Source organism: Lolium perenne, chromosome 7 (assembly GCF_019359855.2).
Source record: "Lolium perenne isolate Kyuss_39 chromosome 7, Kyuss_2.0, whole genome shotgun sequence".
NCBI lineage: Eukaryota > Viridiplantae > Streptophyta > Magnoliopsida > Poales > Poaceae > Lolium > Lolium perenne.
Window position 1 is genome coordinate 301,148,764 of NC_067250.2, and position 26,641 is coordinate 301,175,404.

The 26,641-nt window shown below is 45.6% G+C and overlaps 1 protein-coding gene and 1 pseudogene across 1 annotated transcript; one reads left to right on the forward strand and one right to left on the reverse strand.

Moving 5' to 3' along the window:
* The first annotated feature begins 15,261 nt into the window (after positions 1–15,261).
* Positions 15,262–17,140, forward strand: LOC127312004 (BTB/POZ and MATH domain-containing protein 2). The gene is made up of 2 exons (XM_051342481.2): positions 15,262–15,752; positions 15,860–17,140. Exon 2 carries the CDS (start codon positions 15,868–15,870, stop codon positions 16,984–16,986), a length of 1,119 nt encoding a protein of 372 aa, XP_051198441.1. The 5' UTR covers positions 15,262–15,752; positions 15,860–15,867; the 3' UTR covers positions 16,987–17,140.
* A 2,416-nt stretch (positions 17,141–19,556) lies between these two features.
* LOC139834000 (BTB/POZ and MATH domain-containing protein 1-like) lies at positions 19,557–20,652 on the reverse strand (annotated as a pseudogene).
* Positions 20,653–26,641: the final 5,989 nt, after the last annotated feature.

A 26,641-nucleotide genomic window follows, 5' to 3' on the forward strand; every position in this document is an offset into this window, starting at 1 on the left:
AGAGCACAATGAAGATCTTCATCTTGCTCTTGTTCGAGTTGTGCTTCCTCCACTTGGCAACCGCCTCGTGTCTAGTTGCGTATTCTTTGTAGCAGTTGCCGCTAAAGTTATGCACCTGTTTCTTATAGTCCTCCCACTCCTCGTAGACTCCTGGAACCCGCCCCTCGAACACGACGTAGTACGTCATCTCTATGGACACAAGGCATATTAGTATATAATGCAATGGAAAGAATTAGAGGGTTCACATGCATACATATTCATAATAATTAAAGCAATGACATAATAATAAACCTAATAGATATATAGCATCCGTATCACATGAGTAATTAAGTTCAACGACAACGACTACAATATTAATTGAAGTCCAACAACTTCGAGCTAATTAAGAAAGCTTAGTTTACAACACACTACACATTGTCCATCGATGCAAAGTAATGGTAGGCACACCAGCCTCGATCAACGAGATGTCTTCTTCAGCGGCTCTGGGAACGGTTTGTACATGTCCTTCGTCGTTCACGTCCTTCGATCACCCTGCCTATCTAGGCGTTCTTCGATATCCCTCTTACGCAACCCTATGACTTGGTGTAAGAGCACCCCTCTGTTGCATACATCTTCTTTGATAATTTCTGATGGCTTTACTTGGATGCAATGGAAGTCTTCTCTAAGATCAGCATCTTTTATCTCCCCCGACATTTTATTGGAGTCTCGCATACTAGGTGGCAGATTCATCATCTCTGCATCCGCGACAAACCCTTTAAGGTGACGGAGGGAATAGAAGGCCTCCTTCATGCTGTCAGCTGGTTGCTTGATGCAAGGAAAGTCGATCACATGCTTGAACCCTAGCTTGCCAGTGTCCGGCCTGATAAATTCCCCCTTCTTGTTGAAGGTGCCTCCATTTTTGGAGTAGCCAAGGATAGCCTCATCGAGAACACCCCTTATTCTGTTGTCGTCTTTCCTCATCGTCGTATTCGATGAGTCGAAATACTAGGCTAGTGACCACTTCAGGCAAAAGACGACTAGTGTGCAGTATTTGTCCCTGCTCAACACATGCAATTGAAATGGAATGTTGGAAAGGATTGGCAATAGAAGAAATATATAAGAAAGCATAAGTTACAACGGTCGCGAGCGGATGTGTACTTTCTCGGGAAAGACATGCAGAAGAAGAGTATTCTTCTCTTTGTTCCTGAGCATGAAGCTCTGGAGGTACTGCACCACCTTGGTCCATGTCATTGAGCCTTGCTCTAGCTGACTATCGCGCATGGATTAGGGATCTGCTACAGCGACGTTGGGGGGTCTCTCTGTTGATCTTCATCTGAAGATTGAGCTCATATAGGTGGACCAAGTTATAGTCGAGCCGTCTCCAGTGAAATAGATTAAAGACATCCTCGAACGCTATGAAGAAGATATCCGCGGGGTCTTCAAGGACGAAGTTTGGGTCCGCTGGCACCTTGACCGTGAACACCGGGTAATTTGGATCCTTGTCTTTAAGAAGTATGCCCTCTAGACATTGAATACTTGACTGCAAAGGGAGCATTGGTCCACTTGCGAGGTGTTCCAGATTCTTAGGCATTATCGGTTTACCAGCATCATGACACCGGGGCAAGCCATCCGGTGGCGGTGGTACCACGTCATCGGCCCGGATCCTCTTAGGAAGATGCTGGCTCGAAGATGTGCCCTTTTTATTAGTTCTCTTCCTTGGCTTCTTCACCTGACCTGCTGGTGGTGCTGATGGTGGTGCTTGGGGTGCTGGCGGTGCTAGTGTTGCTTGGAGTGCTGGGGTTGATTTGGGTGGCTCCCTGACGATCGTCTTATGCAGCGTGTTACGGCTGAAAATGGTAGCCGGTTTGACTTGAGCTGGATTGCCAGCCTCCGGAGGAGTATCTTGCAGAGAAAAACCCGTGAAGGTCAGGCGCTGTGTGACTGTAGTGGGACGACCAAGTTGATCGCCGTGAGTGCGGAAGGCTTCTTCATCCATACGAGGCATGTACATATATTGGCTGCAGGCGCCAGTGTTGATGTATGCATTGATGTTGTCATCATCATCTCCATCGTTGTCATCAAGTGGCGCCATGTCCACGTCCTTAGGTGGTGGTGATACGTCTCCGACGTATCGATAATTTCTTATGTTCCATGCCACATTATTGATGATATCTACATGTTTTATGCATACTTTATGTCATATTTATGCATTTTCTGGAACTAACCTATTAACGAGATGCCGAAGAGCCAGTTGTTGTTTTCTGCTGTTTTTGGTTTTAGAAATCCTAGTAAGGAAATATTCTCGGAATTGGACGAAATCAACGCCCAGGGGCCTATTTTCACACGAAGCTTCCAGAAGACCGGAGAGTCAACGAAGTGGGGCCACGAGGTGGCCAGACGATAGGGCGGCGCGGCCCAAGCCCTGGCCGCGCCACCCTATCATCTGGGCCCCTCGTGACGCCCCTTGACCTGCCCTTCCGCCTACAAATAGCCTTCGTCGCGAAACCCCCAGTACCGAGAGCCACGATACGGAAAACCTTCCAGAGACACCGCCGCCGCCAATCCCATCTCGGGGGATTCAGGAGATCGCCTCCGGCACCCTGCCGGAGAGGGGATTCATCTCCCGGAGGACTCTGCACCGTCATGGTCGCCTCCGGAGTGATGAGTGAGTAGTTCACCCCTGGACTATGGGTCCATAGCAGTAGCTAGATGGTTGTCTTCTCCTCATTATGCTTCATTGTCGGATCTTGTGAGCTGCCGAACATGATCAAGATCATCTATCTGTAATGCTATATGTTGTGTTTGTTGGGATCCGATGAATAGAGAATACTATGTTATGTTGATTATCAATTTATGTCTATGTGTTGTTTATGATCTTGCATGCTCTCCGTTATTAGTAGAGGCTCTGGCCAAGTTGATGCTAGTAACTCCAAGAGGGAGTATTTATGCTCGATAGTGGGTTCATGTCTCCGTGAATCTGGGGGAGTGAGAGAAACCTCTAAGATTATGGATGTGCTGTTGCCACTAGGGATAAAACATTGATGCTATGTCCGAGGATGTAGTTATTGATTACATTACGCACCATACTTAATGCAATTGTCTGTTGTTTTCAACTTAATACTGGAAGGGGTTCGGATGATAACCTGAAGGTGGACTTTTTAGGCATAGATGCATGCTGGATAGCGGTCTATGTACTTTGTCGTAATGCCCAATTAAATCTCACAATACTCATCATATCATGTATGTGCATGGTCATGCCCTCTGTATTTGTCAATTGCCCAACTGTAATTTGTTCACCCAACATGCTATTTATCTTATGGGAGAGACACCTCTAGTGAACTGTGGACCCCGGTCCTATTCTTTACATCTGAAATACAATCTACTGCAACTGTTCTACTGTTCTCTGCAAACAATCATCATCCACACTATACATCTAATTCTTTGTTACAGCAAGCCGGTGAGATTGACAACCTCACTGTTTCGTTGGGGCAAAGTACTTTGGTTGTGTTGTGTAGGTTCCACGTTGGCGCCGGAATCCCTGGTGTTGCGCCGCACTACATCTCGCCGCCATCAACCTTCAACGTGCTTCTTGACTCCTACTGGTTCGATTAAACCTTGGTTTCATATTGAGGGAAAACTTGCCGCTATACGCATCACACCTTCCTCTTGGGGTTCCCAACGAACGCGTGCTGTATGCGTATCAAGCTCTTTTTCTGGCGCCGTTGCCGGGGAGATCAAGACACGCTACAAGGGGAGTCTCCACATCCCAATCTCTTTACTTTGTTTTTGTCTTGCTTTATTTTATTTACTACTTTGTTTGCTGCACTAAATCAAAACACAAAAAAAATTAGTTGCTAGTTTTACTTTATTTGCTATCTTGTTTGCTATATCAAAAATACAAAAAAAATTAGTTACTTGCATTTACTTTATCTAGTTTGCTTTATTTACTATTGCTAAAATGAGTAATCCTGAAGTTGAAGTTCGTTCGTTTAAGCAACAAGGGGGAGAATGTTTAAGAGATGCTTGGTATAGAATTAGTAATGCCCATAATAGGTGCACTAAGAAACACTCCACCACTATTTTACTCAGGAATTTTTATGTTGGTATCTCTAGCTGGAATATGTATGTTCTTGATTGTCTCGCGGGAGGGAACTTCCTAAGTACTCCTGCCTTAGAAGCTAGTTGTATTATTGAGAGTTTATTTGGAATACCACCTGTTAATGAAGTTAAAATTGAAACCTCTCTTGAAGATGTCATGAAAAAGTTGGAAACCATAGAGCAAAACCTTCCAAGTATTGATACCACTTTGGGGGCATTACTTGATAGCACTGATAAACTTGATAAATCTCTAGGTGGAATTAATGAGAAAATTGCCATTTTGGAATCTTGTGCTATTCATGATAATCAAACCCAAAGGATTAGTGAACTTGAAGAGGCTATGGGAACATTGGGTTCAACATTTTCATCTATAAAATTTAGAGAGAAAGCTTATGTGGGTAAGGAGCAAAAGTTCATGTATGTCTCTAAGGGGCCTAAACCAAAAAGCTATTATAGGCCTAAAATTGATAAAGCTCTTAAAACCACTATAGATAAGAAAGCATCTAAGACACCTAATGGGATAAATTTTGAAAATGATGTTGATGCTTCATCTCTTGATAATACTTGATACACACTTTCTGCGCCTAGCTGAAAGGCGTTAAAGAAAAGCGCTTATGGGAGACAACCCATGTTTTTACTACAGTACTTTTGTTTTATATTTGAGTCTTGGAAGTTGTTCACTACTGTAGCAACCTCTCCTTATCTTAGTTTTGTGCTTTGTTGTACCAAGTAAAGTCGTTGATAGTAAGGTTCATACTAGATTTGGATTAATGCGCAGAAACAGATTTCTTTGCTGTCACGAATCTGGGCAAAATTCTCTGTAGGTAACTCATAAAATTATGCCAATTTACGTGAGTGATCCTCAGATATGTACGCAACTTTCATTAAATTTGAGCATTTTCATTTGAGCAAGTCTGGTGCCTCAATAAAATTCATCTTTACGAACTGTTCTGTTTTGACAGATTCTGCCTTTTATTTCGCATTGCCTGTTTTGATATGTTCGATGGATTTTTTGATTCCATTGACTTTCAGTAGCTTTGTGCAATGTCCAGAAGTGTTAAGAATGATTATGTAACCTCTGAACATGTATATTTTGATTGTTCACTAACCCTCTAATGAGTTGTTTTGAGTTTGGTGTGGAGGAAGTTTTCAAGGATCAAGAGAGGGAGATGATACAAAATGATCAAGGAGAGTGAAAGCTCTAAGCTTGGGGATGCCCCGGTGGCTCACCCCTGCATATATCAAGAAGACTCAAGCGTCTAAGCTTGGGGATGCCCAAGGCATCGGCATCCCCTTCTTCATCGACAACATTATCAGGTTCCTCCCCTGAAACTATATTTTTATTCCATCACATCTTATGTACTTTGCTTGGAGCGTCGGTTTGTTTTTGTTTTTGTTTTGTTTGAATAAAATGGATCCTAGCATTCTTTGTGTGGGAGAGAGACACACTCCGCTGTTGCATATGGACAAATATGTCCTTAGGCTTTATTCATAGTATTCATGGCGAAGTTTCTTCTTCGTTAAATTGTTATATGGTTGGAATTGGAAAATGATACATGTAGTAATTTGCTATAATGTCTTGGATAATGTGATACTTGGCAATTGTTGTGCTCATGTTTAAGCTCTTGCATCATGTACTTTGCACCTATTAATGAAGAAATACATAGAGCATGCTAAAATTTGGTTTGCATATTTGGTCTCTCTAAGGTCTAGATAATTTCTAGTATTGAGTTTCAACAACAAGGAAGACGGTGTAGAGTCTTATAATGTTTACAATATGTCTTTTATGTGAGTTTTGCCGCACCGCTTCATCCTTGTGTTTGTTTCAAATAGCCTTGCTAGCCTAAACCTTGTATCGAGAGGGAATACTTCTCATGCATCCAAATACTTGAGCCAACCACTATGCCATTTGTGTCCACCATACCTACCTACTACATGGTATTTCTCCGCCATTCCAAAGTAAATTGCTTGAGTGCTACCTTTAAACAATTGAAAATTTATCACCTCTGATTTGTGTCAATGTTTTATAGCTCATGAGGAAGTATGTGGTGTTTATCTTTCAATCTTGTTGGGCAACTTTCACCAATGGACTAGTGGCTTCATCCGCTTATCCAATAATTTTGCAGAAAGAGCTGGCAATGGGATTCCCAGTCCCAAATTAATTAATAAAAATAGACACTCCTCCATGGTATGTGATTGTTGGACGGCACCCGAAGGATTCGGTTAGCCATGGCTTGAGAAAGCAAAGGTGGGGAGGAGTGTCATCATAATAAAACTAAAATAAAAAGGCACTCCTTCATGGTATGAGATTGTTGGCAGGCACCCGAAGGATTCGGTTAGCCATGGTTTGTGAAAGAAAGGTTGGAAGGAGTGCCACACAAAAATAAAAAAGAAATGGGAGCCGCTCTTTGAAGGTTTGTCTGGCAAGGGGATTAGAGTACCCGCTACCATTCGTTGACAACAACAAACACCTCTCAAAATTTTACTTTTATGCTCTCTATATGTTTTCAAAATCAAAGCTCTAGCACAAATATAGCAATCGATGCTTTCCTCTTTGAAGGACCTTTCTTTTACTTTTATGTTGAGTCAGTTCACCTATTTCTCTCCATCTCAAGAAGCAAACACTTGTGTGAACTGTGCATTGATTCCTACATACTTGCATATTGCACTTGTTATATTACTTTACATTGACATCTATCCATGAGATATACATGTTATAAGTTGAAAGCAACCGCTGAAACTTCATCTTCCTTTGTGTTGCTTCAATACCTCTACTATGAATTATTGCTTTATGAGTTAACTCTTATGCAAGACTTATTGATGCTTGTCTTGAAGTACTATTCATGAAAAGTCTTTGCTATATGATTCAGTTGTTTACTCATGTCATTTACATTGTTTTGATCGCTGCATTCATTACATATGCTTTACAATAGTATGATCAAGGTTATGATGGCATGTCACTCCAGAAATTATCTTTGTTATCGTTTACCTGCTCGGGACGAGCAGAAACTAAGCTTGGGGATGCGATACGTCTCCGACGTATCGATAATTTCTTATGTTCCATGCCACATTATTGATGATATCTACATGTTTTATGCATACTTTATGTCATATTTATGCATTTTACGGAACTAACCTATTAACGAGATGCCGAAGAGCCGATTCTTTGTTTTCTGCTGTTTTTGGTTTCAGAAATCCTAGTAAGGAAATATTCTCGGAATTGGACGAAATCAACGCCCAGGGGCCTATTTTCACACGAAGCTTCCAGAAGACCGGAGAGTCAACGAAGTGGGGCCACGAGGTGGCCAGACGATAGGGCGGCGCGGCCCAAGCCCTGGCCGTGCCACCCTGTCATCTGGGCCCCTCGTGACGCCCCTTGACCTGCCCTTCCGCCTACAAATAGCCTTCGTCGCGAAACCCCCAGTACCGAGAGCTACGATACGGAAAACCTTCCAGAGACGCCGCCGCCAATCCCATCTCGAGGGATTCACGAGATCGCCTCCGGCACCCTGCCGGAGAGGGGATTCATCTCCCGGAGGACTCTATACCGCCATGGTCGCCTCCGGAGTGATGAGTGAGTAGTTCACCACTGGACTATGGGTCCATAGCAGTAGCTAGATGGTTGTCTTCTCCTCATTATGCTTCATTGTCGGATCTTGTGAGCTGCCGAACATGATCAAGATCATCTATCTGTAATGCTATATGTTGTGTTTGTTGGGATCCGATGAATAGAGAATACTATGTTATGTTGATTATCAATTTATGTCTATGTGTTGTTTATGATCTTGCATGCTCTCCGTTATTAGTAGAGGCTCTGGCCAAGTTGATGCTAGTAAGTCCAAGAGGGAGTATTTATGCTCGATAGTGGGTTCATGTCTTCGTGAATCTTGGGGAGTGAGAGAAACCTCTAAGATTATGGATGTGCTGTTGCCACTAGGGATAAAACATTGATGCTATGTCCGAGGATGTAGTTATTGATTACATTACGTACCATACTTAATGCAATTGTCTGCTGTTTTCAACTTAATAATGGAAGGGGTTCGGATGATAACCTGAAGGTGGACTTTTTAGGCATAGATGCATGCTGGATAGCGGTCTATGTACTTTGTCGTAATGCCCAATTAAATCTCACAATACTCATTATATCATGTATGTGCATGGTCATGCCCTCTCTATTTGTCAATTGCCCAACTGTAATTTGTTCACCCAACATGCTATTTATCTTATGGGAGAGACACCTCTAGTGAACTGTGGACCCCGGTCCTATTCTTTACATCTGAAATACAATCTCTTTTATTTGTTCTCTTTGTTCTCTGCAAACAATCATCATCCACACTATACATCTAATCCTTTGTTACAGCAAGCCGGTGAGATTGACAACCTCACTGTTTCGTTGGGGCAAAGTACTTTGGTTGTGTTGTGCAGGTTCCACGTTGGCGCCAGAATCCCTGGTGTTGCGCCGCACTACATCTCGCCGCCATCAACCTTCAACGTGCTTCTTGACTCCTACTGGTTCGATTAAACCTTGGTTTCATACTGAGGGAAAACTTGCCGCTGTACGCATCACACCTTCCTCTTGGGGTTCCCAACGGACGCGTGCTGTACGCGTATCAGTGGCGGTTGCGATGCCGACGCTTGGCGTACAACTGCCTTGCCTTTGGTCGATGTTCGTTGCGGTAGCGTTTCCAACAACTGTTGGTGGCGTGTGGTGGTGTCTGGTGTGCCACAAAAATAGTTTCTGTGGCGCACGCAAGCATCTCACCTATAGCTAATTTTCTACTAGTGTCAACCACACCGAAGACTTCACTTGATATATCACAACACACATGAAGGTGTCTACATGATTTAAAGGATACGGCGAAGGAATTTTTTCCCTAATATGGATGGCTACATAATCTATGGATTACCCCTTCATCTCCAGTGCTGCCTTAGTTGGCTGTGATGTTCGCTTTTGTAATTTGTTGCGTCGTGCGGGCATGTTGAAGTGTAAGGATACCACTACCCCTATGTCTGCCACTGATCAGTTATCTGCTCTTGATGGTGACCCCCTCGCTTTTGATGAAGCTACTGAGTACCGCAGTATTGTTAGTGGTCTGCAGTACTTGACTATCACGAGGCCTAATGTATCCTATGCGGTTAATCGTGTGTGCCACTATCTTCATGCTCCCATGACATCACATTGGTCAGCCATGAAGCACATATTGTGCTATATTCGTCTTACTCGTCATATCGTCTTCACCTCTGCTCTGCGCCGTCATGTGTTCTCTTGGTGTTTTCTGATGTAGATTGGGCTGGAAGTCCGGTTGATAGGCAATCCACGGGGGCTATTCAATATTATTTGGTCCTAACTTGATCGCCTGTAGTGCTCGCAAGCAAGCTACAATATCTCACATGATTACTAAGTCTTAATACAAGGCTATTGCCAATGCCACATCTGAGCTCATATATGTATAATCTTTGTTGAGACAGTTGGGAGTCTCTCAAGGTTAGCCGCCGTTCCTTTGGTGTGACAACATCGACGATATTTCATGTCCGAATGAAGTACATCGAAATTGACTATCACTTTGTGAGGGAACGTGTTGCACATAAGCTACTACTTAGCAATTTCATCCCTTCAAAAGATCAACTTGCTGACATCCTCACGAAGCCGCAGTCCCAGCCTCAGGTTGAAGGCTGTAGAGACAATCTAAACTTATTTTGTACTTTATGCCACAGAGATGGAGGGTGTTTAGATGTGGTATGAAGTTTTATGATTATCTTGAATAGAAATCCATCATCGCTTACTATACCTGAAGTATTCTTATGGTCTCAAAATCGGTCCGCAACATGAAATACAATTTTTAAATTATTGTGTGGGTTTGCACCATGGAGCGTCAAAAGTATCACGGCCTAAAAAATTAGCCACCCAATCATATATACGAACCAAGGCACCCTACATGAAGCATCCAAATGAAGACACATAAATTGGATCCCAATCAAACACAGCAAAGACCTCGCTTGATATATCAGAATGCACATGGAGGTGTCTACACGATTAAAAGATACGACGAAGGAATTTGCCCCCCTAACATGGATGGCTACATAATCTACGGATTATCCCTTCATCTCCAGTGCCGCCTTAATTGGCTATGATGTTCGCTTTTGTAATTTGACTTTATTTTTTATTTTTTCAGTCTTTTCTTAGATATTTATCGGAATCTTGCTGTTGTGTGTGTTCTCATCGTCCATTATCAAAAAATATCACAACACACATGGTGAAATATGTTATATTGTGATTCAAATTCATATACAAAAGAGAGGCTAACTTCTAACGAGCGGAACAAGACCCATCGTCGGTAGGCTTGAGCCGACCACAGCATCAGCTTGCTGTGTGTCAGGATAATAATAACTGGATGGTCTCTACTAGAAGAGTTGCAGCTTAGTACACTAAGGTGGATGAACAGCATATGGATCTGGGCACAGTATGGGTTACACGGTGCCGCGGATCTCTTCATCCTCCTTGGCGGCATCATTCTGAGTTCTGACCATCAGGACTTGGGGTACAGGGCTTGGGAAACTCCACACCAGGAGGACGGACACAGCACGAGGGGAAATCCACGAACACCACGTTCGGGTCGTTGCCAAACAGCCTCTGTACATTCGCAGCATACCTCACTTCGATACCCTCCATGTACTCCTCGTAGTCCGAGTCGTCTCCTTCCTCCCCTTCCAGCACAGTCAGCTGCGAGTCCACCGCCTGCCAAGGTTCCTTCTCGCTCGCCACCTCTTCCCTCCTCTTTGGGGCGCACCCATCGAGACTGGCCGTCGGCGCCTCTTTCCTCTTCGGCGCGGTATCCTCCGCCTGGTTGCATGGTTTCAGCGAGAACTTCTCGCCGCCGGCCATCGGTACGCTCGGATCGAGCGAAAGCTTGTTCTTGTCAGCCATTGGTAGATCGGACGCCTCAGGTCACCGAGGGATCTGATTTTCGATTTGATTGCGGGTTTGTGCGGGAGGATCGGAGGAGGTGGTGGTGGCGGCGGCCGGTCGACGTATATGAACTTACGAAGGCGTGGTGAACTGGTGATCTGTTCGGACTCGGCATTGGACCCATCTTCGGAACGCACTCTGTTGGATTTTCTTTCACCAGATAGTTGACGTGGCTACAAGCCCTTTCAAAACTTTTCCTGAAAACAAAAACTTTAGTACGGAGTAACTGAATTACCGTGCGTTGCCACAAACTCTTGGTACATTGCACATGTCTGGCAGCGCCAGTGCTGTGGTTTGCGTTCTTCGGCCGTGTGGACGGCGAAGGGGCGGAGGTCGCCCCGTCGGGCCTCCAGCATCAGATCTAGACAGGTGTTTTTCCTCCCTGCGGTGCTCCTCCCATCTCCCTGGCCCTGGACTCCCTCCGACGGCTTGGTGAGATTCGTCGGCGGTATGGGCTCTGAACCGGGGAAACCCCTTGCTGACGGTGATGGCCCGAGGCCGAAGACGCTGGCGACGGCGCCGTGCTCCTTCTTGAAGGCGACATCGCTTTTCCTATCTCGGGTGAAAGCCCAAAACTTCGGTTTGGACGGCGGCGACGCTCTAGCGCCGTTCCCTCGTTGGAGGCGCTGTTCGGAGATAGCAGATAGGGGTGGACGAGCTCGGCAGCGGTTGGTAGGCAGTGTATGTGCCTTCTCCTGGCAGCTTGGTCTAGTGTCTTGTGGTCTGGGCTGCGGATGGCGGTGATGCTCGTGGGTGGCGGCGCGGCGAGGCGAGTGCTTGGAGTCCTTCTCCCCGGCAGTGTCTTCCGGTATCCATGTGTGCTCCGGGAGAGCGGTCTACCTCTGATAAGTCCGGCGCCTTTCGATCTGGGGCGAGAAAGCAGGGACCTTTCTGCAGAGGTAGAAGCGGATGGTGCTTGGGTGCGTGGTCTCTGGAGGTTGACTAGGGTGCGAGCTCTCAATGGCGGTCCTCTCCACCAGCTTCGGTGCCTCTTTAGACGGATCGCAAGGCTGGACAACGGACACGAAGCTCTAGTGGTGTTTCTTTTCATTCTTGTATGCTTGTTGTTTTTTCGTCTTCTGTTAGCTGTTTTTCAACACCATGTAACAACTTGCCGGCAACGGCCTTATTAATTTAAGACAGGGCTACGTCCTTCTGTTTAAAAAGAAGGAAGTATTCTTGGTAGAAATCAAAATTTAGTGGCACATGAAATAAAATTCACCAAAACTGGAAACATTATTTTACATGACTAGAAATATTTTTCTCCATAGGAAGCAAGGTTGAAAAACTTTTCAAAACACAATTTGATTCATAAGAATCATAATATCTGGTGTGGAAGATTTTTCTAGAGTTATTAGTTCCGTATATAAATTCCCGAATTAGTTTCCAAATAATCTGGAGAAGTCCAACTAAAATTAGATTTTTTTTTGAGAGACCGTGATTAACGGGATTTGTTTCAAGCTAACTAGGTATAAACATAAAATAATCAAAAATGATTATTTATTTTAGTTTGTATAATTCGTCATTAAATATGCATAAAAATAAAACAATGTTTCATTGAGAAGAAAATTAATGCTACGCTAAAACAATTCTTTGGCCATTCAAACTTCAAAGGATATATTTTCAGCGCCAGAAAAAATAAATATATAAGGAAACAAATCACCGATTGTCTTGGAACGGTTGTCTTGCTCTCAGGCGCGGACGCGCGGCTGCAGAGAGGAAGGTAGCTAGGTGGGGGGATGGTCTTCGCTCGGCGAAGCGATGCTGGCCCTCCTACCGTCTCTCCCCTCTCCGGCCCGACCTCGCCGGCGCCTGGTGGCCGTTCTGTGCGCCGCCAACCGTTCGGAGTCCATGGATGCAGGGCGGCGGCCCTGGGCGTGGGGTGGGGCATCGTCGACCTGGTGGCGGGTAGCAGCCCACGTTTCCCCTCAAGAAAAATAAATATATAAGGAAACCCCGTGACCGGAAATGCGTCTGGCACCACCTCCAGCGGGGCGACGCAAAGTGACCGGGCCGTCCGCGGAGACGCAAACCTGGCTCAAATATGCGCCTCGGATGCGTCTCTGCGGACGTTCGGAAAGTGTCCGCTCGCTTCTGGCGGACGTTTCGTCGGGCCCGCCTGGCAGCGATCCTGCGTCGATGCGTCTTTTCAAACGCGCCAGCGACTGCGCCGCTGCGTCGCTTCAGCACTCCGCGCCATGTTAATGGCGATACCTCGGCTGCCGAGCGGCCGGCCACCTCCGCCAACCACGTTAATGGCGACGCCACGCGTCCCGTGGCCACCGCATGCCTCCGGCCTATATAAAAAGGGCGCGCGTTCTTCTTCCTCATCCACTCCTCCAAAAAAACCCTAGCCGCCACAAAGCTCGACCGTAGCGCCGCCTAGGTGTTCCTGCAACGCATCCAGGCCCGCGAGGAAGTCCATGGCCGGTCCTGGTGGCCGGCGTGGCGGTCGAGGGCACGGCCCTGGGCGCCCCCGTGGCCGGGGCAGGGGCCACCGTGGTGGAGTAGCTACGGCGCTACGCTCGCCGTCGCCTACGCCCTCCTCGTCCTCGCAGGAGGAGCGCTGCTTCGAGTTCCTCCTCCGCATCGACGACGACCCACTCGGCATCAAGCGGCTCCCGGACAAGTTCGCCGAGTTCGTCGACAGTGTCGAGCCGGCGCAGTTGCAGCTACGGGAGGCCAGCTGCAACTTCTGCCGCTGGACCGTGGAGGTCCTGTTCGACGGGCAGGGCAAGATGTACCTGCACACGGGGTGGGACAAGTTCGCCCGTGACCTCGCGCTCGAGCCCGGCTGCCAGTTCACCTTCCTCTACGAGGGGGACGGCGAGATGATCGTCAAGGTGTTCGACGACACAGCCTGCCGCAGGCACTACCACACAGGCGAATCCGGCTTGGACACCGATAGTTAGAACTTAGAGTGTTCTTTCTTTGCAGCGAATCTGGCTACGGGCCAGACGAAGCCAGTAGTCGAGGTTTCTGGATGTTCTTTCTCGGTAGAACCAACAAGGGTACCGTCTCCTCCCGCTGGATTTTCCAGTTTAGGTGATTGGGTGTGCCCTCGAATGTTCTTTCTTGACAGCGAACATACTAAAATCAACACAACTGGCTTCTTCTTTTTTTTAAATTTTATATTTGTGTCGACCATGGTTCAAACTATGTGTTAGTCAATGTTGAGAAAATCGCTTATCGGGTTCAACTCGGTCGGCTGACGATTAGCGATTAATAGGCAAATCGGACGATTAATCGGGCGATAAATGAGTTAATCGGGCGATAAATGAATTTATCGGCTAATCAATGACCACTGAATAGGGATTAATCGGGCGATTAATCGTTGAATCGGACGATTTTTTAAACAGTGGTGTTAGTTTGTGTAAACCATGTTCGAAACTATGTGTTAGTTCGTGTAAAATCATGTTTCAAAATCTAATATTTGAAACTATGTTTAAATGAAGAAGAGGAAAACAGCCCCCAGACGCAAACGGACGCGCGGACAAAAACGATTATTTTAGCGTCCGCAGCGCGACGCAAACGGACGCTCGCGGACATTAAAATGGGTGGCCGCTGGAGATATCCCTTAAAATTCTGGATGCAGATGGACACCTCCGTGACGTCCGCCACGTTTGCCGACAAAGCCGCTTAGCTAATTTTCCGTTTCCGCGGAGTCCACACAATCGTTTTTAACTTTCCGCGGAGTCCGTCGGACAACACGGACAGAGCACGAACTCTTTCCTCTTCCTTCTCTGCTAGATTCTTCCCCACCTCCGACGGATTCTGTTCATCCTCCGCCGCCACGCCCATATTTTCACCGCCTCCGACAGGATTTCCCCCTCCTCCACCGTTGCATCCATCTGGCTCCGCAAACGGCGACGGCAAGGGAGCCATGCCCCAGACTGGCGCAGGCGTAGAGGGGAAGGAGCTGGGCACGACGAGTGGGGGCGGCGACGAGTGGGGCGTCCGCCCAGGCCCAGCGGTGGCGAGTGGAATCACGGCTTGCTCTATCCTCTGTTCTTTCTTCGACTTGCCGATCTGTTTTTTCTAAGCAGGATAGACGGAAGTGGTGGACTAAACAGGCACTGTCCGTGAGTCCGTTTAGTTTAGGCGGCCCGTCCACGATGTCGTTTAGGCAATTTACATGGCCCGGACACACGGAATTCACGGACGTCCGTGTCCATTTGCATCCTGACTTAAAATCGGGAGATTCCTTTGTTAAATTTCGCTTTCTGAGGGGACCCACCTTAGTCCTTTTTCCGCCCCACTCGGCTCCCCACTCGAGTCTCCCGGCGTCAACGCTAGTCGCCGCCGCCGCAGCCATTGTTCATCTTGGCCGGCGACGGGAAGAACTCTTCTCCCTCGTCCCTCTTTACACCCGCATCTGCTCCCTTTCCCCTATATTACCGCGCCAGCTTCCACCGCCGCTCCTCCACTGGAACCACCCAGCACCCCTCCCCTTGCGACGGCGCTCGGCCGCTTTCCTCTCCATCCCCTTCCCCGACACCGTTCTTCACTAGACGCGGTAGGTCCGGCTCGTAGCGGCCCAAATCTGCCCACCGGAGCACCAATCTGTCTGCCTCTGCCTCTGCCTGGCAGACATTGGAAGGCTAGCCGCTGTGTCCTCGTCGTCTCTTCGGCGGGCGCCATGTACTCGTCAGGAAGGTCGCGTCCATAAAGCACGCCCAGAGCAGACTGCTTCTTCTCCGGTAGCGCGGTGAGTTATCCTTCGTCTTCTTGGTTTCTTGCTCTCAGCCGCGCTCTGAATCGCCTAAGCATGTGTCAGCTGGCCTAACTAAATCCACGACTGTATTCGCTATCCAGCATTGGCCATGGAAACTGCCAGGAAGAATATCACCAATGTTGTGCGCTTGGAGAAGCTGCTCACGATCGACGGCTACTGCGCCACCAAAACCATGGGCCACGGGGATTGCGTCAGGTCCAGTGCCAGCATTGGTGGGTATGATTGGGAGATCTGTATCTACCCTGCCATGTTGCCGCGTGCACCCGATGGCACTCCGTGGGTAGCAGTGAAGCTTGCGTTCCTCAGTGAGACCTGCCCGTCCATCCTGAGGGCGAATCTGTCCTGCCGCTTGGTTGATTCGAGAGGCGAGCTTCGACCGTCCGATGCAAAGAGCGTCTCATGTATATTCAACCGTTCCTGGATACGCCGCTGTCTCGAGATGTGCTCGCCTTTCGTCAATGAAGATTGCTCACTTCCGGTTCGTCTTATGTCGAGAGGCGACCTAGCAAAATCTAGTTTCCTCAGGCTTGATTCTTTTACCGTGCAATGCATCATTACGGTGCTCAAGGAGGATTTACCAGCACCAGCAGCAAGGGTCCTGGCTAAAGATGTGCGGGTGTCATCACCTAGCTTACAGCAGCACCTTGCTGAACTCCTGCATAGTGGGCTGGGAGCGGATGTCACATTTCTTGTGTCTGGCAAGACTTTCGCTGCACACAAGCACATTCTCGCTGCAAGGTCCCCTGTACTCATGGCAGAGTTCTTTGGGCACATGAAAGAGACGAGCTCTCCACGTGTTGAAATCAAGGACATTGATGCTGTGGTGTTCAAGCCGTTGCTTTATTTCATCTATACTGACTCTGTGGAGGAATCTGATCGGCTGGAATCTGACCGGCAGTATGAGGCGTTGGCAATTTTGGCTCAGCATTTGCTTGCAGCGGCTGACAAGTATGGACTGGACAGGCTCAAGGAGATCTGTGAAGGCAAGCTCTCTGACGGCATCACTGTCGACACGGCAGCGACAACCCTGGCTTTAGCTGAACAGCACAATTGCCCTCAGCTCAAGGTGAAGTGTGTTGAGTTCATCGTTAGCACTTCTGAAATTCTTAATGCTGTCTTGGCAACCGATGGATATAAGCATTTGGAGGCAAGCTGTCCTACGGTGTTGCCTGATCTTCTCAAGTCTGCACGTGGGCGGAAGAGTTGAAGGGTAATAATTCTAAAGCTCAAGTATTTTCATACAGTCTCTATTATTTGTGGTCGCCATGCATGTATGGTCTAGTAGAAACTTGTGTCTGTATTCACCTAAAGTGGAAAACTAATGTCCATCTATATATGCTATGAGCAACTTGATGCTTGCATTTCCCCTCCAATTTGGTTGTAATTTGCTGCCAAATGGTGCAAGATTTGGTATCTCTCATTTTGTGTGTGTAATTGTCACGCAAGGCGATGCATATCTGTTCCGATCTTGGAAAGAGCCTCCTGTTTTACTGATGTTAAGAGTAGGATCGTTCAGAGTGTGCAGACATGATTTGCTTGCAGCCACACGATTTTGGTGTTTGTTTGACCTTGTGTTTCTGTATGAACAACTTCTGGCATCAAATTTGGGAACAATGGTGGGAAAACAGGTACCATCTGATTGTGTTAGTTTGTACTGTAGTACAAAGTAAGGTACTCTCCAAGAGCCAAAACCTGAACCATACTATTTGTCAGGTCTGATTCATTTAACCGTATGTTTTCCACCGCATCTGCGTTGCTGCAATATTCTTCAGAAGAGATATTCTGTGTAAACTGAATGGAGGCACGGTAGTGGATATGGTGAGAGTTTTCTTCTGTTTCCAAGCATGTAGGCTCCTTGTCTCCTTTGATTCTTCTCCATGCATGTTTTTGCGTCTCTTTTCTGAATGAGATCCTTCTTCCATTCATGCTTGTATCTGCACCTGACGCTGCCAGGCAGCTTGACCTTGGGCTAGTGCTCTTATGGCAACCCCTTGGACATACGATGTGAGATGACAGTGACCGGCAGCTTTTGCTCGAATCATTTCTCCGAGTCCCTGTTTGTTTGGGACCCTGAGTTTTCGCGAACCTAGTGCCTCAATGACTAGAGCAAAAGAACGAGAATATTTAGGGAATGGACGATGGTCCTCGTCTCGTGGATGCAGTACTACCAAACTTCTCTTGCGCATCTGATTCTGCTAGTATCAGTGAACTGAACTTTTAACTATTTGGCTATCTATGAATTGGTATAGTACTTTCTACAAAAAATCCTGGGCAGGCCATAGGTTTGGCCCCTACTTAGCTCCGCCAGTGATGATACAGCGACAAGAAAAAAAGAATCATATTATGGTGAGTTTCTACCTAGATGTGTTCAGTTTACCACTCATTTTTAGTCGAAGGTTTTTCCAGTCCAGTGAATTATATTTTAGAACTTCGTATTATGATTCAAAATTGCAAACCAAACCATAGCATATACCTTGAAATTTTTCTTGCTACTTACTTACAGCTTGTTGCAATAGTAACTTTTTAAGATAATGTTGTGACTTCGTGTACAAATAACAGGGAGTGGTGTTTTGGAACATGGGTGCATATGCTCCCTATATTTTGAAATGCATCTTATGTATATTTTAAATTTCAAAAAATTGAAACAAAAAATTTGTACGTACATCTTCACGTGCTACGCGCTCACAAAGTCGTTTCATAAAAAATCGACTTATCATGTGACGTGTGTAAAAAAGACAAAATTCAGTGCTAAAAATAATGCTTTTCACAAGATAAAATTTCTACTTTTTACATAGACCACAAAAATATTGGTTTTTCGTGAAACTTAGCGAATGCACATACATTATCCAAAATTTTTGACATTTCGAAATATGTTTTTTTTTGGTAGAGGGAGCATACGCACCCGGGAGCCGAATTGAATTTCCGCAAATAACAAAAGTACCTGTGCTAGTAACTTTTTAAGATAATGTTGTGACTCCGTGTACAAATAACAAAAGTACCTGTGCTTCCATAGCATAAGTTGCATTGCTGAATATCTTTTGCTTTCAAAGAACCTGGAGCAGTCAAGGATTTCCCAAATGGACCTGATCACGAAGACACCAAACTTCATCAGAGGAACACAGACGTTGCATGCTGAAACATAGAACAAAATTCACCGTCCACAATTGCTAGCTCGATTCGATCTACACAGACACTGTTAACTCTTTTTACATTTCCACTGATAATATATTTTGTAAATTAATACACGAGTAATTTCAAAACGCTGTAACCAGGGTGCTGTGAAAAGCATACAAAGGAAACGCTAAAAGCATTCAGGTGTTGGCTCTTAGCCTATATATAACATATAGACGAGAGATCAATATCTGGCATCTACCACTGGTAGATCAATAGAAGACTTATATTTCCAAAACAAACAAAAATAAAAATATTAATTGGTAGATGGAATTTGCTAAATGCTATTCCCAAATGTGATGACAAGGTGTTCATAAAAACTCGCAGAATAGAATACAGAGTGAATCATACCACTATTGTGGCTGCAGCTGAGGCAGTCATGTCTGCGCACACTCATGTATGAATTGTCAATGCTTTCCATAAACAAGCACAAATACATAATAAACCAATTAGCACAAAATTACATCAAAGTGAAAGGTAAATACAAGCAAATAGTTGACCACGACATATACACATCTACACAAGTTCTTAATTTTATTCGAAGGTACACAATAAAGGCACAAATAGATATACTCAACTCTTTGACCCTTATCACCAAGATAGGCTTCATTTTTTTCTCCCACGCGCAGACCTGAGAAGGTCAATCACCACCAAAGGGCAGCTTGCCTCCAGGTGTTTATACCCCTCTGTCATCAACACATCATCAAGAGTGGCAGACGTTCTAATAATGAACTCAACACACGTCTCCTTGAGCTCTGGGCAGTTGTGCTGCTCGGCTAAAGCCAAAGTTGTCGCTGCGGTGTCCACATTGATGCCACGAGAGAGCTCGCCGACACTAAATGAGTTTGAGCCTGTCCAGTCCATACCTGTCAGCAGCCGCAAGTAGATGCTGAGCCATCACCGTTACCACCTCCTCCTTCTGTCCAAATTCCGGCACAGTGTCGGTATAGATGGCCTCTTCGTCCGCCTCATCATGCCTTCCGAATTCTGCCACCGTGTCAGTGTAGATGAACTGAAGCAGCGCCTTGAATACCGCAGCCTCCATGTCCTCGATCTCAACATTTTGCGAGCACTTTTCGCTCATGTCTCCAAAGAACTCGGCCATAAAGACAGTTGGGATATCTGGCTGCGCAGCAAAAGACTCGCCGGACACGAGAAATGTGACATCTGATCCCGTCTCGCTCTGAAGGAGTTGAGCGAAATGCTGGTGCAAGTTAGAGGATGGCAGATGCAGTTCTTTAAACGAGACTGTTGGGATATCTGGCAGTTCCTTAAAAACCTCAAGGATGCATTGTACGCTAAAAGAATCATCATCGATATAACCCTCTCCTGTTAGCGCAATTTTTTCTGAGCTATCTTGGGACTTCCTGAATATTATCGTCTCACGATGTTCATCGCATAGCACTCGTCTCGGACCAACCAAGCTACATCGTAGAGTCGTCCTGACAGCGCACCCTCGGGGCTCACTAAGAAAGATAAGACGCACTGCAACGAACCATTCCAAACCCGTGGAATTCAGGACGCTTGGATATACACGGATTTCCCACTCATACCCGTCGAAAATCCACTTATAATTGAAGCAATCGTCACTGCTCATGTCCTGGATCATGCTGTACCCCTCGATCTTGAGCAGCCTCAACGAGCGCACGACTTCTGTGAGGTTTGCGCCGGCAATTTCCATGGGGAAGGCCCGGAGAGTCAGAATCGAAGTTTCTTCTATGACAGGCCTTGAGATCAAAAAAACTAGAAATGGTTGAGATCAAATGTTTCTCCGTAGGAAGGAATGATTCTCGTTAACAAATTTTAGACATGTGAGCAGGTGACGAGAAAGGCGTGCCAACTAATCTGGCCGAGGACAGGACGACTCACCGCGCGCGCCACCAGAGCAGAAGCCGTCCGCTCGCGACTGTTAGCTTTAATCTTGATTCATGTATCTACATTTTTAGTTTTGTAGCATGTACTTCAAGTTACTAGGAATTGTAGGCCGTTGAAGTTCCAGCTGAGCGCATCGATGGCGAGATGCCGAGTTACCGGCTTACCGCTGTGTGATGCAGGGTGCTTGGCGAGATGCCGTGGTGCTGTGCGATGTAGTACCGCCGTGTGAAGCGGCATGGCTCATAGAGGAAGGAGAACGACGGTCTGCATGGTCCAGTGTCAGCCGAGTGAATCAGTGGTCATTTTATTTAGTTCGTTAGCTGCATGTGGATGTGTGGCCTGGCCGTGAATTATATACTAGAGTGACTCTAGGAACAGATAGGATCAGCCGTTCTTGGTTTGGTGCGTGAGTGGGTTAGTGCTCTGTGGAGTTAGTGGTGTGTGCTAGTGCTGTGTGTGGCCAACGTGCGTGGGTGTGCGTGAGTCTATTTAAGACTTTGTAATCAGCAAGTTTCAGTTTGACACGAAGAGAATAGAGAAATAGAGAAGGAGAGAAAAGCTCATGCTGCGTGAGGCAGCTGACACCCAAAAATTTCTTGTGTTCTTCTGTTCGTGAGTTAGCTGTGAGAGATAGCTGAGAGGTAGAAGAAGAGGGGCTGCATGTTGCAGCCCCAACAGCGACGTGCTTCTTTTGAGCGGGCCACGGGAGCGGGGCATTGCGTCCGCGTCGCACCGATAGAGGAGACGACGGTAACGAGCAGGGTCGGGTGGTATCCCTCCGTCTGTCAGGCGAATCAATCCGACCAGATTGGTGTGCTTCAGCGGCCGGATTAAGGCCCGCTCTGCCTAGTGGAGAGCGGCCGTGAGGATTTAGAGTTTAGGTTTTAGGGTTTAGCGATGAGCCGGACCAAATATTAATCACCACACTAGACACTCATCTGCACCAAAACATGACATAGAGACTTCAACGCTAGCACGTCGACCAGAACAATGGCCATGAAATAAAGTCGCCGGCCCAACATACCGTAGTCAAAGACCAAAGATCTTGGCAAAAGGCACATAAACAAAAATAATCTGGTCGGTCAAATGCACGCGATCACACCTTCACAAAATCCTCGGCGAGCAATTGGTGTCAAAAATAATGCCACTACGGCACTATCACGTTCACAAAAGTCAAAGGAATTTTGACCATATCAACGATTGCTAGCTCCCTTCAATTTCTACATAAAGCATTGTAAAAAATGTCCACAAATGATATCCAAGTTCATCAATCAGGATGCTTTAGAAGACATACAATGTGGACACCGCTAATGTTCAGGTGTTGGCTCTTGTACTGCAAGTAATATAATATATAAATAATCTTCCATTGAGATTAGCACCCTCGGATTTTTCGATAAAGGATGCTTTATTACTTTGAAAAGCTATTACATCCAGCCATGCACACAGCCGTTTAAGTATCTCAAGTCAAAAGATGGAAAAAACTAGGCGAAATACATATCGAAACGATAAATCATATAACGCCTAAGATGAGTGTGGCGCTTCAATCCGTAGACTATGCTGCCACCCATGTAGGGAAAAAGTATCCCTCGCCGTAGCCTCCAACCGTGTACAGATCTCCGTAAACAGGTCTCGGTTCTCCACTCGCTGAAGAGGTAACCACAAACGGAGAATACTTGTACATCTGTAGATGACCTTGAATCGATACCGTGAAGCCAATTGCCAAAAACATTGGCCACACTAGTCGGAGGATACAGGGTAGACGCTACTTGGATGACTTGACCATATAGATCTCGCAAATTGGCACTGGAAAAATAGGTGTTTAATGGTTTCATTATGATGACAGAAAATACACCGTGTACTTCCGTGCCAATTCCGCTTAACAAGATTGTCTTTGGTGAGAATAACTCCTCGACGAAGATACCATCCAAAGATTTTAATTTTTAATGGTATCTTCATCTTCCAAATTTTCTTATTATTATCAACTATAAGGATCACATTGTATAAAGATTTGACCGAGAAAGTGCCATCTACATGAAGATTCCATCCAAATTCATCTGGTTCAAGCAATAGATGAATATCTCCAAGCCGTTGTATCAGGGCATTCCATGCCTGTAGCCTCCGTCCAAGCAAAACCCGTCTGAACGTCACATTCGGGGGTGAGACAGCCATGACTGTGGCAATGGTATCACCTTTGCGACGAACAATACTATACAAAGCAGGATATTGTTCACTTAAGGGACTAGCACCCTCAGATAGAAGTTTTGTAATGTTATTCCCGAATTTGCCGAAAAGATGTTCAAAAGAAATCCCATTAGAAACAGTGTAAGACACACCAGGATTGCATGGGTGCAGGTGAGAAAATGACTCTTAAACATCTCTTAGCAAGAAGGTTCTTGCCAACCCCTGCCCACACTAGCCACTGGCAAGCATACAAGAGACGTAAACTAAATCTTGAAACATTTAGCACTAAATTACATCACAGTGAAGAGGCACTGGAAGCAGTAGAGTTGCTCATAGCACGAGTCAGGGAGCTTCAAGTTACTACACGCCAAACCTAGGTGAGATTCGGTTCGTAGGAAGACATGACACAAGTTAACTAGACATCAGGACAAGCACAAATCGTATACACTTGAACCTATGTGATGATCTCGTATACACTTGATCTCACAGGGGCCTAGCAGCACAGATCGTTAATCAAGTCTATTTCCACATCATTAGCAACACATCCATCGACATGAGGTTAAGGATCTACAGTTTAGGCTATAAAGCGGATGAGATATCTGTTCACCAAATGATCAGAGTCTAAAAAAAGAAGCATTTAAAAATCAAATCCCACATTTGGTAATCATGCAAGCACTGAAGAATATCAGAACACGAGCCACTCCCAAATACCCTCTCATATCTTCATTCGAACAAAAAAATGAATAGAACAAGCCTCTTACTACCTTATGAACAGCATCCAAAAAATCCAAGGGGGAATTTTGAAAATTATGGCCTCAGATAAAAAAAACTAGAGCTCTCAAATTTATGATGATTTTTTTTAAAGCTACTGATATACTCCCTCTGTATTTATGATAATTTTTTTTACAAACTACTACATTATAGAACAGAGGATGTACTAGCTAGGAGCTCCCTTCAACTTGAAATCAACTGAGAACTCTGTTACATGTCCACACATATATCAAAATCCCTTCATTAGGATGTTGGCCCTCGGCGGGTAAGATATGAGCCATCTTCCTTGTTGACTAGCACTGTCAGATGGAATTTTCGTAATATTATTCCCAAATTTGGTGACAAAATGTTCATAGAACTCCCAGTATACAGAGCGAAAACACACGCCAGGATTGTGTGGGCTGCAGGTGAGATAATGACTCTTAAACATCACTTAACAGAAGGTTCTTGTCAAGCCCTGCACACACTGGTCAGGTACCACTCACAAGGGCACAAGTATATAGGACACAGATAGCAAATCTGGAAACATTTAGCACTAAAGCACTAGACCACAGTGAACAGGAACTAAACGTAGTAATGTTGCACAAAAAATAAGTCACAAAAACACAATTTATTTACTATTAAACATGCATGCATAACAAGCAGAGAGAGAGAGAGAGAGAGAGAGAGAGAGAGAGAGAGAGAGAGAGAGAGAGACTATGCATAAACAGAGACGAACCTAGCAGAACATCATGTTCATTGGGAAGTAAACTAGACCTACATACATCACCAGCACAAACAGAGACTATGCATCGATCATATTTTGGACCTCAAGTAGCACCTGATTATGCATCAGTTCTTCCTCCCATGTACAGACTTGACTTGAGAAGGTCAGATAGTACTGACGGGCAGCTCGCCTCCAGGTGCTTGTACCCATCCATCGGCAGCACAGCATCAAGAACTGTGGGACTTCTAATGATAAACCCGATACACTTGGCCTTCAGCTGTGGACAATGTTGCTGCTCGGCTAAAGCTAGAGTTGTCGGTACCGTGTCAACATCGATGCCATTGGAGAGCTTGCCTTCGCAAATCAGCTTGAGCCTGTCCAGTCCATACGTATCAGCAGCTTTTTTTCCAACCGGGCTTCCACACCCCTTTCCATTGCATAATAACGGAAAGAACAAGTACAATTATGTTACAACAGAGAGGGGATAGGGAGAAGGGAAGCGAGTTGGGGCAGTGCCAGATACTCGCCATCGAAATATCCACTATGGGGCGAAAACCTGACACCACCTATAACAAGTTCTTGACATAACAGGTTCACACCACACAACTAAGGGGACGGCAGATAACAAAACATCAAAGGAAGCAGCAGTTCAACATCAAAAGCTTGAGATCATCGTCGACTCTCAGCAAACTCGGACAGCAAGGGTGTCTTAGGCTCCTTTGATCAACAGCAGCTGCGTCTGGCTTGGCGTAGCTGCTGCACGCCTTGAGTAGACTGCTGCCGCCGCCTGAACCATCTTCTCCGCGCCTTCCATCAAGTAGCTTTTGTCCTCCGCCTTTTGCAAACCTGTCCAGTAAACAATCAAAGCCACCGCAAAGTATGAAATTTCACTCGCGATCTCAGGATATGTTTATCAAAAGTGATCTTATTCCTCACATTCCAGATCGCCCAACACACAGCTGCAATGATGATGGTATAGAATTTCTCAAAGCCAGGAATAAGTATGAAACCAAGCCATGGCTTGCTAAAAAGAAGTAGGGATACATCTCACCCCCATGGCCGAAGCCAAAACCCTACAAACCACTCTCGAAGTGTTACAGGTAAAGAAGATATGGTCATTCGACTCGACTTGCCTGCAGAAGGAACAAGTTGGTGTTTCAGGCCATTTTCTTCTTTTCATATTCTCTCGAGTAAGGATAGCATCTTGGCAAAGTTGCCACATGAAAATCTTAATTTTCAGTGGCATTTTAGCTTTCCAAATCCACTTGTTATTACATCCGGCTAGGGGTTTTTCCAAGAGAGTGTACATTGATCTGGTTGAGAAAACAACATTCTTGTTCAAGGACCAAGCAATCTTATCATCATCATCATGAGGAATTTCGAAGTTTGCCTCCCTGCAACTTTTAATGGTGACATAGGTTAAATAGAACAGGAATTTTTTCACAGAAAGGTTGCTCGCCCATGATAGGATCTTTCCAAAGCCTGGTAATGCTTCCATTTTTCAACACTACTTTTCTTCCAGCCAAATAAGTATCTTTGACTTTCAACATTGCTTTCCAGCACGGGGAATCATTGAATCTAGAAGTGACCGTAGCCACAGTTTTGTTCCTCAGATATTTTGTTTTGACAATTTTCTGCCATAAACCATCCAGGGTGTCGAGTTTCCACCACCACTTGCATAGGAGGCTTATGTTTTGTTTCCTTAGGTCTTTAACACCTAAACCACCTTTCTTTTTCGAACGACAAACTCTGGTCCATTTGACCATATAGTATCCCTTTTCTGTTTTTTTCCATGCCAAAAGAAACGTCGTCTATGTTTATCCAACTTCTCTATGAAGGTTTTATTTAACAAGAACATGCTCATAATGTAAGAAGGGAGATTGGATAGACACGCGCATCAACTAAAGTCAACCTTTTTCCGGAAGAGGAGGCTCCACTGTCAGCAGCTATCACTGCTGAGCTATCACTGTCGCCGCCTCATTACCGAGTTTTCAATTAGAACAAGAAGAGGCAACTATTGTTGGAGAACATAACTTGAAGGTCTATATTACCGAGTTTTATAAGAAATTATTTGGGGTACCGACACCTAGTACTATTTCATTAGTGGAGAATGCAACACATGATATACCGCAGATTTCACAAGCGGAAAATGAGATTC

Bases quoted from the DNA above. Each gene is read 5' to 3' on its own strand.
- LOC127312004 (XM_051342481.2), top strand. From the start codon at position 15,868: ATGGAAACTGCCAGGAAGAATATCACCAATGTTGTGCGCTTGGAGAAG.